The 25,465-nt window shown below is 44.5% G+C and overlaps 1 protein-coding gene across 1 annotated transcript in view; it reads right to left on the reverse strand.

Annotated features, from left to right (window-relative positions):
- Positions 1-25,465, reverse strand: part of CD40LG (CD40 ligand) — a 53,912-nt gene that overhangs the window by 21,488 nt on the left and 6,959 nt on the right. Inside the window, 1 exon segment of the mRNA XM_043491934.1 lies at positions 22,716-22,949. Coding sequence (XP_043347869.1) covers positions 22,716-22,949 — 234 coding nt within the window.

A 25,465-nucleotide genomic window follows, 5' to 3' on the forward strand; every position in this document is an offset into this window, starting at 1 on the left:
TCAGAGATAGTTGCTGCCCCAAAGAGTTTACAATCTAAACAGACAACGCAGACAGAAAGCGGGTGCAGTGGGCCAATCTCCATTTTACAGATGGGGAATTGGGCTCACAGAGATTAAGTGACTTGCTCACACTGGGACTCAGTGGCAGAGCCTGGAATCAAATGCAGGTCCCTGAGTCCCAGCCCAGTGTCTTTACTACAAGGGCATCCTTCCTCTTTAAGCACATGTTATAATAACTCAATTTTCCTGACTTCTTCAAAGTTTCTTCTGAATTTAAGACTAGTTTTCAAAGGAACTGTTTAAATGAGAGAAAAAAGTGCTACATTAAGTCATTACTTAATACTTTCCCCGAATCCTTCAGTGTCAATAATGTGTGAAACCACAACGAAGCATTTTATAAAGAACAGCAGCTGAGGTTTTGCACAGATATTCCTAAACCCTGGCTATCACCTGCAGATGAAACTCATTCAAATCATCTTTTGGATAAGTACCAGCAGCTATTTCACCGAAATGAGCACAGCCTCTGAATAACACCGGAAACTCTTAAAGTCCTTTACATGCACCCTGCAGGGAGGAGATGGTACTTTCTAGAACTTAGCTCAAAAGACCCAGGTTTTCAAAAGTGGGTTAGGGTGGCCTCCATTTTTGGGTGCCCAACATGAAACCCTTAAAGGGGCCTGACTTACAAAGGTGGGTACTCAGCACTTTCTGAAACCAGGCCCCTTTCTGGTGTTGCAGGTTGAGTACCCAAAATCGCAGTCACTTTTGAAAGTCTTGGCATAAAGTCACTTGAACAATGAATCTATGGGAGAATAGTACATCTGGGATTCTGGCAGCAATTATCAATGCTCCCCTTGAGAGAGAGAAGGTTGACAACTTCTCTTAAGGAAGTCTGGCCTCTGCTTACTTGAAATTGGCAGTCTGGCCAATCACCATCCTGTATCTCCTCTGCCTTTTCTGATTAAGATTATTGAAAATCTGGTGGCAAAGCAACTCTCTGAGTGTCTGGCGGCCTCAGGACTCGAACTGTTGTGGGGCTGAGTACCAACCGGGGCATGGCACTGAGACTGCTCTGGCTGAGTGAGTGGGTGATGCTAGCAGTAGATCTGCTAGCTGTCTTTGACACCCTTGACCATGAGATGACGGTGACTCTTTTGTGGATTTCGGCGGAGCTGGGCAAAGCTGCTCTTGGGAGGCTCCATCCTTTTCTGACTGGGCATTCTCAATAGGTGGTTTGCTTCTCCAACCTGAGGGAGCTCTCCTGGGAGTCTCCAGAAGGCTCCCTCTTGTCACTCCTCTTGATCAATGTGCGTATATGAGGCTGCTGGGAAGGCTAGGGAGGAGAAGGAGGTTGCAGTGGTTTTAATATGCTGTTAGCACCCGGTCTTATAGTTCCATCCCACGGGGCCCTGCCAAAGTGTTCAGTTGCCCAGCCCAAAGTTTGATGAGATCAGGGCAGTGGAGGGTATGAGGAGGTACACAGAAGCCCATGCTGCATGCCTCCCCACCATGCTTGGGGGAAGCAGTCATCCAGCAGTATGGAAGACTGGGTGGATGAAACAGAAGGGCCCTGTGGCCGTGTGGGTGGCTTAACTGTCTGAGGGCAGTTGGGAGCACAAAAAGGCCCCTGTGGAGGATGCCAAGGGCAGGGGAGGGTTTAGTTGCGTAGGATTCCCCATGGGAACTGAAATCTGTCAAGCTTGAACCCATCAATGCAGACCTGCAGGGCTTGGGATGGTTTCATGCCCAAGCCCTTTGAACAGAATCCCAGGGCCCAACTCACAAACCCCCTCCTGAACCAAACCAGGCTGGGTTCTCTCACAGCCAGATCACCACCTGCTGTGTGACAGGATGGGAAAATGTGATCCATCGCTTGGATGCCGAGTGACCTACTTAGAGTATTTCCACTGATCAGCAAATTGTCACAGCTATGGTTACAGCATTCAGCTTTGTTTACTAAGAAAATATCCGGTAGCCTCCCCTGATGTTCTGGCAAATACTGTAGTGTTGCTGCAACGCACCATTGAGTATGCTGATGAAAGGTGTGATTTTGCATTCTCACTAGTGGTTTGTGTCTGGCTAGCTGATATATATCACTTGCCCCCCTGATGCTTTACAGTCTCGTGCACTTAATGAACATGCCACAGTGCAACGTGCTAATAGCAAGTGAAAGGGACGATTTTATTTTGAGTCTCAAAGGCAATTTGGTGCAATGCTGTGGGAGATACAAGGAGTAGAATCTTTAAGAGGATATAAATTCAGGCATGTCGCACAGGGGTATGGAGGGCACTAATATTTTAGCTTTCCAGTTGTAACTTTTTTATAGCACATCTCTCTTATTGACACATAAATATGAAGGCTCTAGGTTTAATATATATTTAGAAAACCAGGTATCAGCCCCAAGTTTCAAGATGGTCTTTGCAAACAGGGAACAAATATAGCCAGAAAACAGCAAAATGCTGTCAGCCTAAAGAGAAATGTTATGTTTGACTCTTCCTAAGTTTAGCGATAGAAAGTTATATCTAGTCCACGTTAGCACAGAAAGGACACACAGGAGTGATTGTGAAAAGATCTGAAGCTCGCAGCCCTGTGTTTAAAAAAAAAGTATAATTATCATGGTCACATACAAACCAAGTATTGCACTTGCAAATTGTCATTTGAACATGGAAATACATAATTTGTTCATGTAGATATAAGAATGTGTAACAACCTTCAGCACATTTGAAACCTATGCCTTCAGTACTGCAGCAGAGACCTCCACCACTTGACCTAAAGAAGTAACTCTGCTAGCTAGCAGCAGTACTAGGTTTTTCTCCTCTAGGGAATGCAGCACACACTCTGCCAGTATGGTGCATATGCAGCCCAGTCTGCGGTACTATATTCTAGTCCCAGTGCTGGCTCCACATTTTAAAGCAGCCAGGCTGAGTTCTGGAGAAACACTCCATCAGTCATCAAATGGAGTTGCAGAGAGCACCTAAAAAGAACCACAGAGTGATGTGCTGACACAGCAGAATCAGAATACTGTGCCCCAATCACTCTGAGGCTTTTTGCAACTACATTTCCCATAATCTTGTCTTCTTCCCTGCCCCTCTTCTCCTCTTCTGACTGCTGCGAGGAGGAAGGTGTCTCTGTTCCTCTTTTCTTTCAACCTTTCTTACTCTGCACCCCGTCTGTCTGTAGGGATAGCGACTGCAGTCTGTTTATTCAGTGCTGCTTCCAGGGGCTCAAGTCACAGGGAGCATGAGGAAGGCCTTCAGATGGTGGCTTGTTCTCTTACCAAGGCCAGGCACAGAAAAGTGGCTCAGGCCACATGCTTGGTTTTGATGAGAGCAGAACCCGGGCCTCCAAAGGCTCAGTATGTGGCTTTGGTGCTGCTGGCTGAGCTTCTTGACTATAAGACTAAACCCACCATCTTATCACCAGGAGGGCACCTTTGACTTTCACCAACTCAAAAGTGATGCTGCATCCCACTGCATCTGCTGTGACACAAATAGCATCAGAAACTGCTCACTGAGGCAGCTGTGCCTACCACTCCCTGCTTCCTAAAAATAGACCCTGGAAAAGCTCCACGCTATGGCATTAGCCTTGCCAAAGCCTTGCTGTCTGAGTCACAGGGGAAGAACCCGTCAGGCAGAGGCGCCCCACGAGCTCCCCAAGCAGTGCGTGGCCAGGCTTAGCACATGCCGAAAGCAGCTTTCACCAATACAATTTTCAGAGGCTTGCGCGCATCAAAGCTGAACTGAAATGTGCAAGTGGGGCTCTGCCCTTTTATCTTGTGACAGAAAAGAGTAGGTGTGTGGAAGAGCAAAAGCTGCGGGAGGACCCCAGCCCTTCTAAGTGCCAACACCATCTTCCTACAGGGTGGGTGGGGAGGGTCCCAGCATTACGCTTGCACTCCTACTCCTAGGCCTTTCCTGAAATAGATACGTGACAGTGTTCTTTATCTCTGCCGTGTTAACCAGCAAAACAAAAACACACGGAGGACTGAAGGAAGACACAAGCTGAGTGAGCAATTGCAACAACCTTCCAGAGACTAGGTTTGCCCCTTCTCCAGAGATAGCAGGTCACTCACAATGTACTTAGAGCTGTTTTATGTTGTGACCCCATCACCTGTACCTGGGATTGTCCTCACACTGGAAATAACATTCAAAATGCAGGAGCTGCTTAACCCCTGCCTTGTGCCCTGTGTAGTGATTTACACCTGCTGCAAAGTGGGTGTAAAATGCTCCCACCATTTAAACAAGTGGAAAATTCTGACCTGGTAGCATTTTACACCCACTTTGCACTGGGTTTTCACAAATGTAAGTGATAACACAAGGTGCAGGGCAGTGCAGGATCAGGCCCAAAGAATTTTGGAAAGGCTCCTTTGCTTACATGGTGGGTGAGACACAAAACCAATAAAACCCATCTTGCAAGGTGCTGAGCATTCCCCAATTTCTACTGCCTTCAAATGTCAAGACCAAAAACAGGAGCACTCAGTGTGAGTGCAACTCCTGCAGATTCAATGGGAATCTGTGCAGACGCCTGTACTGGGACCACTCCTATTCAACATATTTATAAACGATCTGGAAAAAGGGGTACACAGTGAGGTGGCAAAATTTTCAGATGATACAAAACTACTCAAGATAGTTAAGTCTCAGGCAGACTGTGAAGAGCTACAAAAGGATCTCACAAAACTGGGTGACTGGGCAACAAAATGGCAGATGAAATTGCATTTATCAACATTAAAAGTAATGCACGTTGGAAAACATAGTCCTAACTATATGGGAGGGATCTGAGTTACCCAGGAAAGAATTTTCTATAGTATCTGGCTGGTGAATCTTGCCCATATGCTCAGGGTTTAGCTGATCGCCATATTTGGGGTCGGGAAGGAATTTTCCTCCAGGGCAGATTGGAAGAGGCCCTGGAGGTTTTTCGCCTTCCTCTGTAGCTTGGGGCACGGGTCACTTGAGGGAGGATTCTCTGCTCCTTAAAGTCTTTAAACCATGATTTGAGCACTTCAATAGCTCAGCAATAGGTGAGGTTTTTCATAGGAGTGGGTGGGTGGGAGTGAGATTCTGTGGTCTGCGTTGTGCAGGAGGTCGAACTAGATGATCATAATGGTCCCTTCTGACCTTAGTATCTATGAATCTATATATCTATGATAATGGGATCTAAATTAGCTGTTGCCACTCAAGAAAGATATCTTGGAATCATGGTGGATAGTTCTCTGAAAATATCCACTCAGTGTGCCGCAGCAGTCAAAAAAGCGAACAGAATGTTGGGAATCATTAAGAAAGGGATAGCTAAAAGACAGAAAATATCATATTGCCTCTATATAAATCCATGTTATGCCCACATCTTGAATACTGCCTGCAGATATGGTTGCCCCATCTCAAAAAGGATATATTGAAATTGGAAGAGGTTCAGAAAAGGGCAACAAAAATGATTGGGGTATGGAACAGCTTTCATCTGAGGAGAGATTAAAAAGTATGGGACTTTTCAACTTGGAAGAGAGACAACTAAGTGGGGGATATGATAGAGGTCTATAAAATCATGACTGGTGTGGAGAAAGTAAATAAGGAATAAGGAAGTGTTATTTACTCCTTCTTATAAAACAAGAACTAGGGGTCAAATGAAATCAATAGGCAGCAGGTTTAAAACGAACAAAAGGAAGTATTTTTTCACACAATGCACAGTCAACCTGTGAAACTCCTTGCCAGAGGATGTTGTGAAGGCCAAGACTATAACAGGGTTCAAAAAAGAACTATATAAGTTCATGGAGGATAGGTCCAATCGATGGCTATTAGCCAGGATGGGCAGGGATGGTGTCCCTAGCCTCTGTTTGTCAGAAGCTGGGAATGGGTGACAGGGAATGGATCACTTGATGATTACCTGTTCTGTTCATTCCCTCTGAAGCACTTGGCATTGGCCACTGTCGGAAGACAGGATACTGAGCTAGATGGACCTTTGGTCTGACCCATATGGCCGTTCTTATGTTCTTAAATTTGACATGTTGAGTACCCCCCATTAAGCTCAACATGTGCTTAAATGCTTTGCTGGAATAGGTCTCAGTGTTTGATCCATTTCCTGGCCACCCCAACTAAATATACCCCACTAGGTTAATAAATGCTAGCTTTGCTCTGGAAACCATTGCAGAAATATTAATAACTAATTTTCTTCTTCTTAACATGAGGACAGACCCTAGGGTGGGTCAGCGAGAGCATGAGATTAAAGCCTGAGATTCTGCTGCTTGAGCTCAAGTACTCACCTGTGTTAGCCAAGGCCCTAGTATGCTCATCAACCCCATGGGTGGCCCAACCATGACTAACTGGGGACAGAGTCACAATGGGTGGGTGTGGGTTACATAAACAGCTGGCACATGTTAAGGAGGAAGACTGACTTTGGGGTTAAGACATGACACTAACACTCAGGAATTTTAGGGTCAGTTCCCTGCGCTGGCCCAGACTCCCTGTGTTCTCCTCCATCTGTAATATGGGGATAATATTTCCTTTGTGTAGCTCATCAATTTAGAGTGTGAACTCTTCACAGCAGGGACTGTCCCTTATTGTGTGCAAGTACCTCACCTAATATCACAGGTGAGGTAGGTACAGCTGTAATATTAAATAATAGTAGGGGAGGAAGGATGGTGCAGTGCTTAAGGTGGCAGCTTGAACTCAGAAGACCTGCATTTAATTCCCTGCTCCACCATAGACAGAGACCTCTACAGTAAGCAAGTCACACAGGCCCAGATCTACTCAGTGGTATTTAGATGCCATAGATTTCAAGTGGAAGTGAGGCACCTAAATATCTTTTGAGGATCTGTGTCTTAGTCTCTCATTGCCTCTGTTCCTCATCTGTACAATGGGGCTGATAGCACTTCCATGCCTCACAGGGCGTTGTGAGGATGAATACATTAAAGATTGGGGGGTTCTCAGATACTTGGGGGTTGGGGGCCAGGTAAGCACATACAGCAGATAGAGTAATAAGAACTGGGAAGGGCAATAAAAAGGTCTGTGCAGTGATTGGTTTGCCAGTGGAAAGGTTGCCACAGAGGGCAGGACTGCACCCCTGAACAGGACCAGCACAGCACTCCGTCTGAGAGAACTGGTTAACTATGGAGTCAGGAACGGGAGGGGGACTGCACAGAGCAAGGACACACAGGAATCCGAGTCCATGCAACAGGCTGCTCCTAGAAAGCTGTTTCCATCTGAAGGCTATTCTGGCAACTCTGTGATATGAGTTGGCAGTTTCACTCCATTTTCTAGTGGACAGATTTCCATATAATGAAAATTACTCCCACCATTAGCCACGCTTCAGCAGAGTGGCTAAGGACCAGATGGGCCCTTCATGCCAGAACATCCCTTGGATGCTGGATGGCTCATCCAGGTCCGGGTCCAGGTGTGCTGGCCTGCTGAGGAGGGGATGTTGTTTTGTGACGAGAGAACTCCATGCAATGATCACTCCAGCACCTTTTCATTTATTATTACTAATATTTAAAATGTGCATGATTGTAGCATCTAGAGGCCCCAGCGGAGATCAGGACCCCCTTCCAGGCTCCAGGCGTTCACACGAAAGAGACAGTCTCTGCTTACAATCTAAACAGACAAGGTAAAAAAAGCATGGCAGTGCTATTGTCTCCATTGTATTGAGGGGAGCTGAGGCACAGAGATTGTGTCTTCCAGAGGAGTCTGTAGCTGAGTCAGGAACAGGTCTCCTGTGTCCCATCACACACCTGAGGGTACGTCTACTACACTGTGATAAAAAACCTGCTGCACCAAGTCTCAAAGCCTGAGTCAGCTGGCTCAGGCTTGCAGGCCTCAGGCTGCAGGGCTATAAAATTGCAGTGTAGCTGTTCAGGCTCGAGCTGGAACCCGGGCTCTGAGTCTGTCCCCCCCTCACAGGGTCTCAAATCCCAGCCCGAGCCCCAGTGTCAACACTGCCATTTTATAGCCCTGCAGCCTAACACCATGAACCCAAGTCAGCTGACCTGAGTCAGCCATGGCCGAGTCATAGGTCTTTGATTGCAGTGTAGCCATGCCCTTAGTCACAAGGCCACCATTCATCTACTTTACCAGGCATTTTAATCATTTCAAAACTCCTTGTGAAGAGATTGAGTGACTTTGCACTGAGGACTGCTCAGGCAAGGGGTGGTGCATGGGCAGCCTTTCTTCGTGGATCTTGGCCTCTGCTCAGATTCATGTACAATAATATTTCCATGAACATGAGATATTCCTGAGCTAAAAAACGGAGCTCAGCCCACTAGAAAAGGTGGGCAATCAAGGGTCAGTGCAATGCAGCCCCACAGTCTGAATTTAATAGACCCTGGTCATAAAGATGACGGAAAACCTTCCTGCCCAAATTAGCTTCTCCATAAAAGCCTCACCACCTGTCTGTGACTTAACATGAGGATTAGTATGGGGCAGATGGGATCATTGCACTAAAATGGCAATTTGCATGCTGCTGAAATCCCCAGAGTGCTCCATTTAGTACCTCAAGCCAAACAGAAAACACAACCCAAGCATGATCAGAGCCAAAGCTAATGCTCCGGTATCACAGGACCACTTGCAAGACAAGGCTGGGGCACAACAAATACGACTGATACTATAATAATAGCCCAGTGTTAGTACTGTAAGCTGTAGCATTGTGGACAATCGTGTAAGCGTTCCTTTATAAGGAGCTGAAGCTCTGAATGCTGCTGGCACTACTATTGCCAGAACGTAATGCCTGCATGCTCTTTCCAGCTCAGCTGGTTTGCCACAGGCTCTCCTGCAATTCCAACCTTCATCCCCTCCCACCACCAGCCTTTGGAATGGCAGCCTTCTCAGCCAAAGCCAGGTACTAGCCTGAGATTGCAGTAGCTCTTCATTATCCTTTGCCTTCAGAAAGTGATTCTGCTAGCAGAGATCCTTTGTAAAGATGCTCGACTGCAAATGTTAAATTGCAAGCAGCATGTCAGATGCCAGCTCAGCTCTGCCACCTACTGACTCATCATGCACCCATCCATCCATCTCACACTTAGCCACACACTGCTTGGTCAGGAAAGTGGTTGGTGAAAAGAAATTAATAGTGCAGCAAATGTGATGCACCAAGTGACGCTGGGGAAAACTCTAAAGTGGGACGCACAAGTAAACTCATTTTCCAAAGGCTATGTAAAGATGACACTTGGAAGTACATTAGAAAAAGAGTGCTGGCCTCAAGCTAGTTTTAAAACTGCAAAGCAAGGTTTCAGAGTAGCAGCCATGTTAGTCTGCAAAGCAAGGGGCTCTGTCAAGAGGCGAATAAAATATGGTTGCATTAACATGCATGCTGCTGCAGGCAAAATCACTTTCTACCACTCAGTCTCACGGTTAAGTGACACTTCAAGCAGATCTCAAAGTCTGGGCCTGCACCTGCCCTCACTGATGTCCATGAGAGTTTCCAGTGCTCTGCGCTTATGAGGATTTGCCCTTTGGAGCTGTGTGAGGCCCAGTCCTGTTAGGCTAAATATAATGGGAGTTGAGGATTGCTTAGCATACCACAAGATCAGGCACAATGCACATGTCTCTGGGATGTTGTGGTGGTCTCCCAAGAAAAACATTTTCAAGATCATTTTTTTTGAGACAGGGTTTGCAGGGATTCCACCATTTCCCCTGTTTAACTTCCCCTCTGCCATCTTCACAGGCCTCTTGAGGCAACCAGTGGCCTCTCATATTAGCATATAGAGCCCTTCAGCCCCTGACTGTGCCATTCCAAAGGCTGGTGGTGGGAGGGGAGGAAGGTTGGAAAGGGAACTGCAGGAGAGCAGCACCGGGCACTCCCCTCCCCAGAAGCCTAAGAAGCCTGTGATCCTTCGTCGCACCAACAAGTGAGAATCTTGGTGGCCTCCCATAAGCCTGCTGAATTATCTGGACAGACTGCAGAACTGTCCCTTGGGGAAAGAAACTCAGCCAGGTTCAATATCTGTCCACCACATTCTAGCTAGGTTGACTAAAGTATTCTTCCGTCAACCTAGCTGCATCTACACTGGGGGTTAGGTCAGCATAGTTACAGTGCTCAGGGGTGTGAATCTAATGTAGATCTGAATTTATGTAGATCTAAATTTTAAGTGTAGACCAGGCCTCAGTCTGCAGAGGGCCTGGAACAATAGCTTTGAGTGTTGTGAACTGCTCCAGTCAGCTCAGCGAAGGGTTAACTCAGGGGCCCCAGGAGGATAATTTAAATGCAGCTTGTTAACTATTTAATTGCTCTTGGAGGAAAGGAGCTGGAGGGTCACAGATCTGCACAATTGTCTGCTGTGAGTGTCATCTCCCTGGGAGCAAGCTGGGCAAGACTGTGTCCAGCCCACACATGGGTGTAAATGCAGCAAGGCAGAGAGTGCTGGGAGGGAGCTCTCCTCTCTGCACAACAGTGTGGGACTTGGTCACAATGGCAGCCCTGGGCCCAGGGCGCCAAAGAATTCAGAAGGCTACTTCCCTTGTCCAAAGGGGACAGGGAGAGGGCAGGGCTATGACTCTGCTTTGCACTGACTAGTGGAACTGGACATGGGCCTGATCCAAAGCTCTTGAAATCATTGGGCTATTGACTTCATGGGGTTATGTATCAGGCTTCATGTTCAGAGTGGAGCTGACACAGCATCCTCTCCAGGGATGGCACAGCAGCCACATGCCCCACAATTCTCTTTGCTTAAGAACCGGCATGGCCCCAACAGCACCTGCTTGCAGGATAAGTAATGTTGCAAAGCAAATGAACACCTTGCCCCAGTGGCAGCATGCTCTTTAGATGGTGAGAAGGCCTTCAACCCTGTGGAGCTGGGGAAGTATCTATTCAACACTTTGGAGGCAGCCCTGCCTCCTCCGAAGCCAATGGGAGTAGTAAGCAGTGTATTGGCTCAGACCTGGGCCAGAGTTTATTGATTTCAATTGGATTATCATTTAACACATTGGCAAGAGTTTTAGCGGATGGGATTTGGTCACACCCCCTCTGGTTTACACAGAGGAATTGGCAAAGACAGGCCCTTAAATCCACATCCTTTTACACTGGCACTAAAACCTTTATTAGGCATATTCAGAGGTGACACAAACCCCAGCTCCCACAGATTCCTGTGTGCCACCACTCTTCCCATGTACAGTTACTGTGAGGGGAGCTCTAGAGCATAAAAAACCAGTACCAGTGGCTGAAGTTCTTCCTATCATGTGAAGCAAATATAAGTCTTAGTCTATAAATAATAAAATACAAAGGAGAAGATGAGGTTAACACTGGATTTACTTTTATTAATATTAAAAAATCAACCATGTTTGCAGCATTGGAAATAAAAAAGAGAGGAAAAAAGCTCTCAGTCCTTGTGCTATAAAAACCAGCCTGCCACGCAGGGAGTACGTCTCCAGAATTAAGAATCATCGCTGGATTCATTCCACACCTCCAATATTCAAAAGCAAAAGGGCATAGTGTTGAAGAAAGGAACAGACTGGAGACATTTGGAATTACATGGAGTTGTTATAATAACTTTGATTCTACAAATATGAAAAAAATATGTGTTTCCTAACTCAAAACATGTTTGATGAACTCTGTATAATAAACATACCATATACATCCACACTCAATTATATACACAGGGATTCCTTTTCCCAGTTCTTTTTTCCCCCTCTTCTTCTTTACGTGTGCACACTGTAAAAATCCAAGAGTTTCTAAACTTAGGGGTGGTTTTTGATTCTGGTCTTTCTTTGACACACCACATTAATGAGAAGGTAAATGTCATAGCTGGCTCCTCCAAACTCCAACCCTGAATGTAGCAAAGGATTTGGTGAGGACTTCTAGAGAAGAGAACTGCATGTCCACATGCTGCCACCAGAATAACCCTTATTCCATTTATATCCTCAGAGCTAGGGTTTGCCTCTCTGATTTCTCTACAGATGTAACTGATAGGTACTAGGGCAGTCATGTTACTGGTTCAGTATCTCAGCATGCTGCTGTTTCTATAGCTATCAACACCAGTCAGCAGGTGAGGGCCTTTAAGAGACACATCTATTCCTTATTCTAACCAAGAACTAGCCAAGGGGATGGGTTTATGGATCCAGATAAGAGTGAGAAGAGGGTCCAAACTCAAGGCCTAAAATGTATACGGTGGTTGGGATCTGACTTGGAAGCAAAGCAATGCAGGATCAGGCTCTCAGGACCTCATGCTTAATTCCTTGCTCCTGCACAATTCTCAGTAGAATTTTGCAAGAACAATGAAGACAAGTTTGGTCTAACCTATTTCTCCTCTTATTTCCAGCCATCTTCTCCAGCTGGCACATTACTGGAGGGCTGAGGAGGGGATGGGGAATATCATCTGCCAGTGGGTGAATTTCAACTCTATTATATGAAGCAAATATATAAGGCTTAAACAAAGACTCCACCCCTTCCTCATCCATTTGCTGCCAGGGAATGGATGAAAAAGTCAAAACACAAGCACTGAGTTCCTCAGGGTACCCAGATCTGCAGTGCAAGCAGCCTCCTAACAACCAGGCATGGGGATGAAGATGTCTTTCTCTCCCATGCAGCTGGATTAGGTCAACATCTAGTCCTTGGGTTCTTTCTGAGGAGAAGAGCATGTCACCTACATTCTCACATTTTGTGCTGATCTAAAATATGACTGACTTACTGTAGTCAATGGGAATTTTGCCTGAGTCAGGACTGCAGGATCAGACCCTACACTAACATCTGGTGGGAGTTCCTTCACCACCAGTAACAAGGGAAGATTCTGCTAACAGACAGGAAGTATATTTACTGATCTGATGGGTGTTGAAACAGTTCAGTTTAAAAGCAGAGGACACGACAAGGAGGCTAAAGACATGGTAGCAGCCCTATCTGCTCTAGTCTGTTTATGCATAGGCTGTACCACAAATGCAGTATTTTATTAAGGTCTGAAACCTCCTTAACAACACCCAGCTCCACCTGGGTCAAAATTACAAGGGTGAAAGGAATGACCCTTTGAATATATCTATCTATCAATAATTTTCTTCTTTTTTTTCCTGACTGGCCTAAAATTTCCGGGAGGGTAGAGAAGAGTATGTTGCCAGGAAAGAGGTCTGACCCACAGCATTTAGAGTTTTGAGTCCATTAATTTAAAATGAGTGTTTAAAAAAGCATCAAAAGATACCCGTAAGGCCCAGAGCGCAATGCTAAACTATTTCATAACACATCCACACCACAATGCATGTTTCGTATGTGGAATTTAGTATTGGATGCAAGGGGACACAGCCATCAGCAATGAGATTGCCATACTCTTTTCTCAGAACCTGTTTGTGGAGAGCAGCAACAAGACTGCATTTTCTTTGGGTGCTTTCACTCCCAAAGCTAACCTGACAGCCCTCCATTGGCCAAGAATTTCTTGTTTAATTAGTATTAAATCATGAGAGAAATGGCACAAGCGTTAATTGCAGCAGCTAGCTCAGGGAAAAGCCATGAGCATCCTGCTTTTAGCAACTGCAGTGCCTATGCACTGTCCTGAGGGGTAGGAAATCATGTCCCTTGCAGGGCTTGGTGTGCTAGGATCAGTCTGGGTTATAGCGGGGTTAGGAGCCACACTGGGAATAGGAATAGGACAATGCTGGCTGTGTGTTTGTTACAAGGCGAGATAGCTCGGGTAGACAAAGTGGTGGGGCACCCACTGCTGTGACTTGGTGTACAGTCTAGCTGGCTGGAGGCGTGACTGCCCATCCTTGGTGCTAGGGAAGAATGGCTGGTGTTCTGGGGTACCAGGCTTGACCCCTGCTCTACAGGGAGGGAAAGTAGAGTGGGATGGGTGGAGAGGACCATAGGTGCTAACAAAGGACAGGAGGCGAACAGTCCAGCTGGATGAACTCTCTTTCAACTAGGCAAGATTGTACCTTATTCACAAACAGGAATGGGGAAGACAGAAGGACAATGTTACACTTGGAGTGGGGAAATCTTTTACCGGAATAGTGGGCATCTGGGACTTTATATAGCCTTTGCAGTTCTAACAGCGGCCTTGATATCAGCTGGAACAGACCCTCTACAGTAGCTCACACACACAACTGAACAATAGTGGGACAGTCATTTATTTAGCGCTTCTCCCAAACAAAACTAAATGGGAAGGAAACAATGGCAATTTTAAGCTTATGTGGAATAAAGAGTGAAACTTTTCTGCTGATGTTCACCCTACTCCTGAGCTGGAACATCCTTTACTGCACGCACCTCCAAAAACATACAGGACCAGGTTTGACTGGAGGGCAGTGCAAGCAGCCTTGGCATTTAGTGAGTGTCTACATTGGCAAGCCTTTGCTCATATTTCCCCACCACAGTGACTGCTGGTTCAGCTCCAGCCATTGCAGCCCTAATACAGACTCCAGGTGGCCACAGATCTACCGGACACGATGCTTTAAATGCCAGCAGCTGCACTGTCTTCTCCAGCACTCTCACAGTTGCTACCACCTGTGGAATTGTGCAGCTGGAAGCAATGGAAGGAAATGCTAGCAGAAAACTCTAGCCTAGAGAGCCGGAGATGGTTAGCTCCTTAGGGCAGACTGTCCTGTATGTTCAGGGGCCAAGCACACCATTGGCATTTTGACAATTAAGCTGTGCAAAATAATGCCAGACAAACCATTCTTTACTGTTTCCTAGATTTTAAGGCCAGAAGAGATCAGAGTAGCTTATCATAACACAGGCAATATCAGGCAGACTTCAGATCAGCATATTTCTTGACTGGCAAAGGAGGATAAAAATATTAAACCAACAAAACAGCATCTGATAGCTTTTGAAGATCTAACACACAAAGCTGGATGGTTCAATTAAGCAACTGGTGTAGTGGAGTCACAGTCATTTTGTTTAAAAACAATTTGCATTTCTGCATTGACACTAAAAATTGTGACTTGAGGGGCTGATAAGTCAGTGCTCATGCAGCTCCCCATGTTAAGATTTCAAGCCTTGGGGTCTAGCATTTTTGTATGTGTTCGTGAACAAAATTCTGCTAGGTGAATAGAGACAAAAACACTAAGAAATAAGACAGAAAGGGATGTTAGGAGCCTGTTTCTCGCTCTGTGACTAGGTAGCATAGATAACACAGGTATTTCTTTCACCATGCTGCAGTGTCACTGGCCCAGAAGAGGTGTTTCCAGGAAAGATGATTTCAGTGCTAGTGAATCAGCGCTTCTGATGGCAATAACAGGTCATCTACCATTCCAGAAATGATATAGAAAAAACCATTACAGAGCAACCATTACTTCAGAATTAAGAGGATCACAAACTTTTGTTGATGTTTCTAGGTAGAAATGTTTCTTTGCCAGTAATGTTTGAAATCTATTCCAGTAGCTTGTATACATATGGTATTCTTAAATGTGAAAGATTTAGGGCATACGCGCTGAAGTGTGAAAGGCTGCTAGCCGACAATTTCCAAGCAAGATTGTATTGCATCTTATTCTTCTTGGCAGACATAAACCTAACATAGTTGAGTAGTGAGAGTCCTATGGGCCTCGGTGATGTCTTCTATGTTCGTCCTACTGTTCATTTCTATTGGGAATTGGAACATTCTTTCATTGCTGTGCCAACATAGAGGTTGAATGAAGGGCTGTAAAAGCAGCTTTTTGATCTAGACTTTGTAATGAACCACAAGAGTCTTTTGGTTTTTTGAAGAGCATTGAGTGTTATTTTTGCTTTGCCTTTCATCCACTGGTGTTTGAGACAGGGGAATCTCTGTTACCCAGCCAGCTGTCTCAAAGTTTTGGCTCTCTTTTGAATTTAGAATGTTTTTAGTACACTGAGGGAACAGTCCACATTTTACTAAAGTGATTAAACACCTGTAGAACTAAAGAAGAAAAAAAAACTGAAAAACTGAAATTTAGGAGAGTGTATGCTAAAAACATAGTCTCGAACAGCCCCTTAAGGATCACGTCACACAAACTTGAGAGAGGAAGAATAAACTTTATATTATTACTAGCTCCCTGCACTTCATCTTATGCATAATAAATCTGAGGAACTGGCCAAGAAGCCTGTTAATGTAACCCACTTGTCAGTGTGTGTTACAGGTCCCACTCCATGCACCATCCACAGAGAACACAACTGTGTTACAGCCCCCACTTACATAGCCTATCTTTTTAACTCAAGATGTGGAGCCCCATGATTTTAGCTCTGGAAATCCCCAGTTTAATCCCTACTGTCAGCCAATATGAGGGCCATCCCCTATTTAAGCACAGCTTTGCTATCCAAATGAACTGACAAAATGTGGACTGTTTCAAAAGCAACACCCTCCAGGGTTCAGGAGGTGATGGGGTAATGAAGCTTAGCTGGCTATAAAAGGGAAGGAAGAGTCGCTGAGCAGGAGCAATACGCCACTACACACAATGGAAATCAAATGCAGACCTCAACACAATCCCTATCTCCCTGCTAGAATTTTTCAACTTTGCTCATAGATATACAGCTTTAAGGATGGATTTCCCTTTATTTTGATTGATCTTCTGATCAAACTTCACTATCAAGCTATAGCTCAGTTTCACATAAAGCACAAGGAGAGAATATAGGTTGCTTGTTTTTAGGATCTACTTTCTTCAAGAGGAACTCTTCATAAACATAGGACTGAACAGATCCTAATGCATCCCATTCACTAGGCTTCTGACTCTGATGCAAGGGTTGAAGATCCCCTTTCAAAAGAACCTCACCCCTCTTTTAACAGCAATCCCCATGGTCTAGGAACTGCGACAGGCTTTAGCTGAAGTATTACATATTTGACACAGATAGAGATGACAGCAACAAGAACGGACCATTTGCTAAAGAAAAAGAAACCCACATACAAAACCACTCAAACTGAACTAAAACCAAAGAGGCCAGTTTACATTAGTATTTAACAAGTGGGGGGATAATCACTCTGGGAGAAGAGAGAGCTTAAACTGGATATGATCATTGTGCTGACCTGCAAAAATCCTCCACAAAGCAGCTGATTGTCCTCAAAATGATGACAGTGGAAGTCAGGAGTAATTGCAGTGTAGTAAATGGAACAAAATAGTGTACGCAAGAGGAGAATCAGCCCAAACCACATTCAGTTTTGCCCTCTTACTCCCAACTTCCTTCTCCCCACCACGTTGCAATAGGTGATGAATTGAACTGTGATAAGTCTCAGTTTATTTCTGGTTTCAGAGTAGCAGACATGTTAGTCTATATTCGCAAAAAGAAAAGGAGTACTTGTGGCACCTTAGAGACTAACAAATTTATTAGAGCATAAGCTTTCGTGAGCTACAGCTCACTTCATCGGATGAAGTGAGCTGTAGCTCACGAAAGCTTATGCTCTAATAAATTTGTTAGTCTCTAAGGTGCCACAAGTACTCCTTTTCTTTTTAGTTTATTTCTGGTTACTCTGATGCAGCGGGTGGCAGCTGACAGCCAGATGCCAGGCACAGAACTCTAAAGCAGTAGGGCAAGCAAGACTGCCATGCAGACAGACAGCACCTGTCATCACCAAATGAGCCTCTGTCCATTCTGTTCTGAACCTCCCTTGGTTATTAGCACTGAGAGGAAAGAAGGGGACTGGATTTTGGCAAGTGGCAAGTAAAGCAGCGTAGTCTAATTTGTGACCTTTATTATGAGGTATAATAATGTGTTGAGAATAAAGCTACACTTAGCTGGGCTGGCAAACACTCCGCACACAGATGCACTTTCCTGGGGCACAAGCAGGTATTGGGGTACAGATGGGATTTTTCCAATATTTCCTAGAAATGGTTTTAAAAATATTTTAAAGCACTAAGACCAAAAGGAAACATCCCTGCTAGTGCCTTGGAGAACCATACAGAAGAATAGTAGTGGCTCTAAAGCAAACCTCAGGGGCAGATCTGAACATTGGGGTGTTCAATATCCAAATCTTCATCAATCATTCCTGGGTTCAATCCTGGTCGGGGGAGGGAGGAAGTAAGGAAAGGTAGCTCCAAGCCACCTTTAAGTCTCAGCAGAGTCTCAGTCCAGTTTAACTTGCGAGCAGTCTGAGGATTATGTTTAAAGATTCTTAGAGCTGTCAATAGATGGCAATGTAACTTGCTAAATGCATCCTGAAAGCACTCCCATGTATGTGCTACTCAAACAAGGAGAGCTTTCAGGGCATTTAAAGGCCTGTCCCTGTTGACTATAGGCTAGATTATGACTTGAGGCACCACCCTAGGAGTAACACTTCCAGGAATTGTGATCTGTGGGGGCCAGACTCCCCTGCTCCCTGACTAACTTCACTGCTAGGCAACCAACGAACCCAGCTGCCCTGCCTTGGAACTGGCAGAATAGTGACAGCACCTGATTGATTGCTGGTTTAGCAACCCTGATATAAGCCTGGCTCCCACAACAGCTCAATTGCTGCTCAAGGTGTTTGGTGCTTGTAGTTGTGCTTGCCCTGCTGTGTTCCAGTCCTGCTGTAGCTTGCTACCTGTGCCTGCTCTTGCTTCGCTCCCCTCTGGCTACTTTGATCCTTGGCTCTGCCTCTGGCCTATGACTCAGGCTTGCCCTCTGGCATTTGGCTTGTCACTGTGGTACTGACCATCAGCTTGTTCCTGAACTTTGACCATCCTGGGCCTAGCTGTCGCTGGTAGGCTGAGCTCTCATTTCAGCCACTATGTCTAACCACCAATGGCCTGGTTGGCTACAGTCTCAATTCTTCTTTGCTCCCAGGAGGTAGCAACTGACTCTTGGCTTCTACCAGCAGGAAATTCCTGCCCCTGTGGACTCGCTCAGCTGACTGGAGAGGGCAGAGACAAATCTTTGCCTGTGTCTACCCCTTCCTGCCATTGCCTCTGGGAAGGAGAGCTAACAAGAGTGCAGCCCCACCTCCTCCTGGGCACTGGACCTAGTGTCTGGGCAGCCAGTGTGGGGATAAAGGGGCGTATGTACTCTCTCCCACTCCAATGCATGGTCACAGTCTAGCCTTATAAGTTCAAACAGAGCACATCACATCGATCTAACAAAAGACTGTAATCCTGACCCACTGCAGTCAATGGGGGATGTCTGTGTTCAGGATACTAGTCGAGAAGTAAGAGTAAATAAACCTGTGTTAGCCCTCTTATGTCTGGGACTCCCATACAAGTACCTTTGAATCTGCAGGTATTGACTAATTTACAGGCAGAGTTCAGTTTTTTGGCTGAATCACTTCAGTGCCTAGAGCGGAAACAAGGTCTGAATCATTAACAAACAGGACTGGGAGCCAGGACATTTGCAGGGTCTCTTACTGTCTGTAACACAGTCTTCTCACATCATCTTGGGTAAGTTACTTGACCTCAACTTCCTAATCTGTAACACAGGGATAATGCTGCTGTTCACTGAAGCAGATAACTATGCATTGCACTACTGAGTCTCAGTGCTTTGACACAGGATCTCCCAGTAGCCTTGGGACTCAGACTGATTTTCTGCAGTGCTCAAATCTCCCTTTAAAACAAGATATGAAAGGTTTCTAGTGTGGTCATGTGGAATGGAATGATTCCTAGATGGCAGCCATGGGTAAGCATAGAAGGACTTTGTGGGATTCCTAAACCACCAGGGTCCTTCTCCTTCACCAGCCAGGACGTGGGAATTGATAGAATGCTAGCATGGATGGGGGAGAGGTTTGAAGGGTCTGCAGTGTCTTCGGGCCTGGACCGTGTGTGTGTGTGTGTGTGTGTTTTTCTAAACATAGCAGGATGAAATCATCAATAGAACTGAAAATGCATTCACAACACAGTGCTCTCCCATTGAAAATTATTATGAATCATAAAGGCAGCCAATTACATGCTCCTCTTCATCTAGTGCCAAGCAAGTTAATTCTTCTGAGCACCTGTTTCTGCTGGAAACAAAAATGCTGTTCTTAGAAAAGTTTTTAATTATAAAAACATTGGCCTAGATTTTGTTTTGGGCAAGAGCTGCCAGTGAGTTCACCCTAATGGGTAAACATTTACTGTACTGGTCCAAATGTTAAACCACAGTCCTTAATAATAATGCAGAAAATTGTGACCCACAGCTTCTTTTTAGATTGTGAGAAACTATCTGTTCCCAAACTCCTGGCTGTTGAAATATTTCAGGTCAAACAGAGCAGCTCCTTTTTCACCCTCCCCCACAATATTCAAACTGAAAACATATATGCTTCTCTTCATCACCACAGCAAAGATGGGCAGATCACAAGTGGGGAGTAAAATTCTGAGATCTTCTGCACAAGTAGAGTGACCTGAGAACCCTTAGGCCCTGTCTAGACTAATATGAGACCCTGGGAGCCACCTCCAGCTGCCCAGGACTAACTAACACTCTTCAAAATCTGTCATCCATGTCCACACTAGCATTCAAACCAGGATCTTTTTAAGTGCAGCTCATTTCCCCAGTGTAGGCAGGGCCTTGCTATTCAGCCAAGGGAAATAGAACCTCATCACTAACACAGAATTTAGGCTACAAGTCAGGATGCCAGCTCAGAATTTGGTTGACCCTTGATCAGAACCTTGTTAATGTAATCAAAGAAGGTGCCTAAAGAAAGCCCTGTATGAAAGAGAATATGCATGTAAGGACAAGAAGAGCTAGGGCTGGAAACATCACCATTACAGAGAAGCACAAGTTACAAATCTATCACCGCCAACTTTTATCACTTTCAGTGTAACTGAACATTTGGCAAAACACTCATGGCTTTGAATATTATCATGGAATCGCTCCCTTCTACCTCTCCCTCTTGGTGTTTCCCTATAGCACATTACATTCTTCCCCATGTTATTCCCTTCTCTGTGATTCGTCCATTCTTTTCTTTCCTTAGATCACTGAGACACTTCCTCTCATGAAACTAGACTTGAATCTTCCTGTTGGTTTTAGCCTCTAATTTACTCTGGACAATACTCAATAGAGTGCATTCTTCCATCCCCACTCACTATAACTAGGCTGTCAATATATATCCAGGTAGGAGCACTGGGAGCTCAAGGGAAAAAAATGCAAATTACCTTTCCTTAGCTGCTAAGCTCTTCAGGCATTGACTGGCCCTTCCTAAAAGTTTTGACAGTGCCTAGCACATTGTGGGCACTACTGCAATAAATAGCAAAATTGCTGTGTACTGCTGGAAGCGTTATTGTGTGTGCACACTAGCATGTTCTATGTCTCTGAGACTAACTTGCCAGTAAATGAAATGATACCAAAAGGAACTTCTAGATATTTCCTCCTGTCTAGTCTCCAAGACTAATGTTGCCTTTGTGTGTGTGTGTGTGTGTGTGTGTGTGTGTGTGTGTGTGTGTGTGTGTGTGTATTTTCTGTTTAAGTAAAGCTGTGGTGCTGATCAGAAGAGTGGAGTCAGCCTATCATTCCCCCACTCAGTTACTTGCTGTGTTATCACTTTTAAGTTCCGGTGTTTTAAGTCTTTCTTCTGCTTGCTCTTTGTGTAACATTTTCCTTTTTCTGTTCAACTGAGTCTTCTGCTTGCTCTTTGTGTCACATTTTCCTTTTTCTGTTCATCTGAGTCACTCCATCCAGCTCCATAGACAATCAGCTCTCTTTATATCTTTGCAATACCAATTTTTAGCATGACGGAGGCTATATGCAATGCATCATCACTCCTCAGGATCATGCCATTGCTGGGAAGGATTTATCTGGGCAAAGAAAGAGCCTGAGAATGATGCTGCAAGCAATGACAACCTCTCAGCATTCACTGTGCACTGCTTATCTCTGCAGCCCTTTGCCCCGCTTTTATTTGTGCATAGTCTATTCAGAATGAATGTAGGACCATATCTTGTAGTACATTTAGGCAGGTTTGTGCTGATCTGCCAGAAACTACTTGCCCTGAAAGTGGTTCAGATGACCACCAGAGGTCTGCCCCAACAAAGGGATTATCTTTGAACTGAGTAGGGGGCCACTGTAGCAGGTCCTACAACATTCCCCTTCCCTGGCTGGGTTTCCCCACGTGTCCTTGTAATCCCCAGATGACATACTGGCCTCTTGGGGTCATTGGCAGTCAATGTATGTTCATCCAGCTTTCAGGCTGCTCTCGCTTGTGCCTGAAAACTAGCCAACTGCTGAGAAGTCAAAGGATCAGGAAACCAGAAATGTAGTTTATAGCCTCCATTGCAATTCACAACTTCTAACTTGCGGGGCAACTGTGAATCAGGATTAGGGAGCTATAGACAAAGGGGAAATGGGAGGGACCATTCTATGGACCCTCTCCAAAAAAAACTTAAAATGAGGACAGAAAGCTACTCCCCATCTGTAGTGGGAGAGCAAGTCAGCAACACAAGGACATTATTAGACTTCTCTTGGGTTACTTTTATTGACAAGAACTATTTTTTTAACACCAGAGTGCAGTTCAATAAGAAAATACATTTGCTATGTGTGATGCAGGACAAAGCGTATTAATTACAGATTGTTACTGCGTAACTGCGCTGCATGCATCACCAGAGAAGGGTAATGTCACAAATAGGGGACAGAGGGACTCCAGAACAAGTCAAGACCTCAATTATGTCTTATGAAATAGAGCACGCACAGAATGGGCAGTGGCAGTGCAAGCTACCCCATAGTGACCCCACTACTGTGCCCTACTTCCTAATGATCACCTCCAGAGGAATGAAAAGACAGATTACATGCCAATTCGGCTAAACCTTTGTCATTTTAACTAAAACTTGCTGTGAGGCTGGGTGTTCCAACAGTCCATTAGAAAGGGACTGAGACACCCCAACTCATTTCAGACAGGTCCCCATACAAAATTGTTATATGTATTTTAACAATAGCACTTACTGATCACAAATCTAATATGAAGGAGCAATTGTGTTTCAGAGTAAATACAAACAAAGTGAAATTCTTACCTGTTTGTTCAAGAGCACATAGAGAACAGGATTAACAGATGTGCTAGTCTTTGCCAAAATGGATGGGATAATGCTTACTGTTGGAGTGATTATTCCTGGCTTGCTAAATGTTGCAATCAAAGATACTATCCTATATGTCATCCAACAGAGGAGGTAGCAGGTAACCAGGGATACCACCATAAAAAGTATGTGGCGTTCCCTCTTCTGAACTGTTGTCATATTAAACCTAGAAACCTGCTAAAATAAAGTACTGTTTTATGAAACTCAGGAGTGGGGGTTATTTCCGTCCTAAATTCAACAAGTTTATAGAAGCTGAAGGATTATGTGACACATGCCAGTGGTTTTGTCACGTAACTATCCTGATGTATGCAATGGCACAGCTATTCCTTCACTAATATTTCTACTCATATGGGCAACATGAAATCTTTTGCATAAAAGAAGTCCGTTTATCTGTGCCATTTTTCCTTATCGCAGGGTGTAACAAGCTGACAACATACACATCCAAACTTAGCACAGAATACATGTAAACAGTGACCTCTACTGGAATAGGATGAGCCTGTTTTGATGAAACAATTTTGCTCTAAATATCTGAACTATCTCTTTGACTAAATGGATAGGGAACCTGCTTTGGCAGTACAGGTTCTAAGTGCAAATCCTATTAAGGTTATATATGGATGGATAAGGGCCAAATTTAGACATCATTTATTACAGGTGTATTTCCACATCTCTCTAGGCCCTGTCCTGAAAAAACATACTCATTGAATTAGTCCCTTTGGCTTCAAAGGAACTGTTCACATCAGCAGGGGTTTGCAAGACTGGGTCCATTGACTTCAATAGAGCTACATGATTTATACCAGCTGAAGATCTGGCCATTTTGTTTGTTTAGTGTTTCCTTTTAATTCCAACTCTGTATGAGATCAACAATGGCAGGATCCTTCCATCCAAATGGGATGTTATGTTACCATCAAGGCCCTGACTTACAAAAAAGCACTGGTGAGAGCTGGAAATGTTTCTGTGTTAATGCCTAACGGGAGCTTTTCCACATGCAGCAGCCAGAGCCTCTTTGTGAAGTAGACAGTAGGCCAAAATGTGTTGGAGCTAAAAGCTTATTCCATTTTCCCACTTCAGGTAGGCTTTATTAAGATGCTAGCTTTGAAAGGGACTAGCCAGATCTGAAAGATTATTAGAGCATAGATTTAGCTTAGTGGATCTGGCTTGGATAGCTGCCCACTGCCCTTGTGTAATTGTCAAATGCACAGTTTTCCTCTTTTTCTACACTTAAGTTAACCTTCCACTTTGCTTAAACAATGTAGTTCTGCTGATTCCAGCTTGCAGATGGACAGAGCAGCTGTCAACTAGATTATGGTATCAGTTTGGAAATGTACCGCTAACTAGGCAGCTGTGTACACCATTTTATTGCACATTAATATATAAATCAATAGCTCACAGTTACATAGTTCTTTACATTTCCAAAGCAGTGGGCAAATATCATTTAATCCCCACACATCCTTATGATGTGGGCAAGAAAGTACAATAGGGTGAGGCAGTCAAAGGCACAAGTGGCACTTAGGCAACTAGTTCTCACTGAAAATCAGTGGAACTCAGACACCCCAGTACTATTTATGACTTGGAATGTCTACCCCATTATCCCCACTCGAGAGATGGGTGAACAGAGAATGGTTAAGATTTGACGATGGTGGCAGGGAAGGTACATTTCAGAGCTGGGATTAGGCCTTGGCAGCTCTTGGAGCCTCCTCCTGAACTCAAACAGATTGCACTGCCTCCCTGATGCCATCATGTGAATTATATAAAATTGAGTTGTGATTGGCTGAGCCAGTCCAATGACAGTAGTTAATGAACATTACTAGAGTACAGTTTAGAACTGTTAAATAGGTGACCTCATCACACAGATGAATAAAAATATAGTTTATTATGCCCAGCACATTCAAAACCAAATAAATATAATAAATAAGCATTCTTATAGCCCATTTTTTGTCCTTAGCATCACATAGGCCATCAATTTTTAGACAGCACTTCCCAGTGGAGTCTCCCACCCCACTGCTGTTCCTTCACACCAGCCTATATATACACTTCATCTTCAGTGAACTAAACATGTATAAAATAAAAGGCAGGTTAGCCTAGAGGATTTCTGTGAATTTGTGTTCTCTTTTTGAGTGTTCTTCTAGGAATGTGTGAACTACTGGGTGTTCATATCACATCTCTAGTTCTTTGCACATTTTAAAAGCTGGGGGGAATGATTTCTTCCATAACTGTCTGCCACTAGAACTCAAAGCAATACCACAATTCAAGATGCTAAAAATATCTCCATGATTCATTCATAAAATGACACCAGAGGTAAGTGTCCTCAAGAAAGAGACCAGGATTCTATATATGTAGCAAGACACTTTGTCCAGGTTGCATAATCCTTTAGGATGCATTTTCCAATATTACTGAAGAGTTCTTGTGTTTCTCACAAGCCAGTTCAACAGTTTAACACCTTGATAAATTTAGTAATAACAAATCCCTGAAGCATTAATAAAGTCAGTCTAGCAGCTCTTGGTCATGACTAAAACAGAGGAACCAAAATACATATATTTGTGAATAGACTGGTTATCTAACATCATTTCTAAACTGCTGTGTATCTGACTTGTCATATGTTACGTCCTAGTCCAATTCACCTGGAAGTCAGTGCAGACACCTGTCCCGCACTGAGGATATGTCCTTACAGAGTCAGCTTTAGTTTAAATGCC

Source organism: Dermochelys coriacea, chromosome 9 (assembly GCF_009764565.3).
Source record: "Dermochelys coriacea isolate rDerCor1 chromosome 9, rDerCor1.pri.v4, whole genome shotgun sequence".
Taxonomy (NCBI): Eukaryota; Metazoa; Chordata; order Testudines; family Dermochelyidae; genus Dermochelys; species Dermochelys coriacea.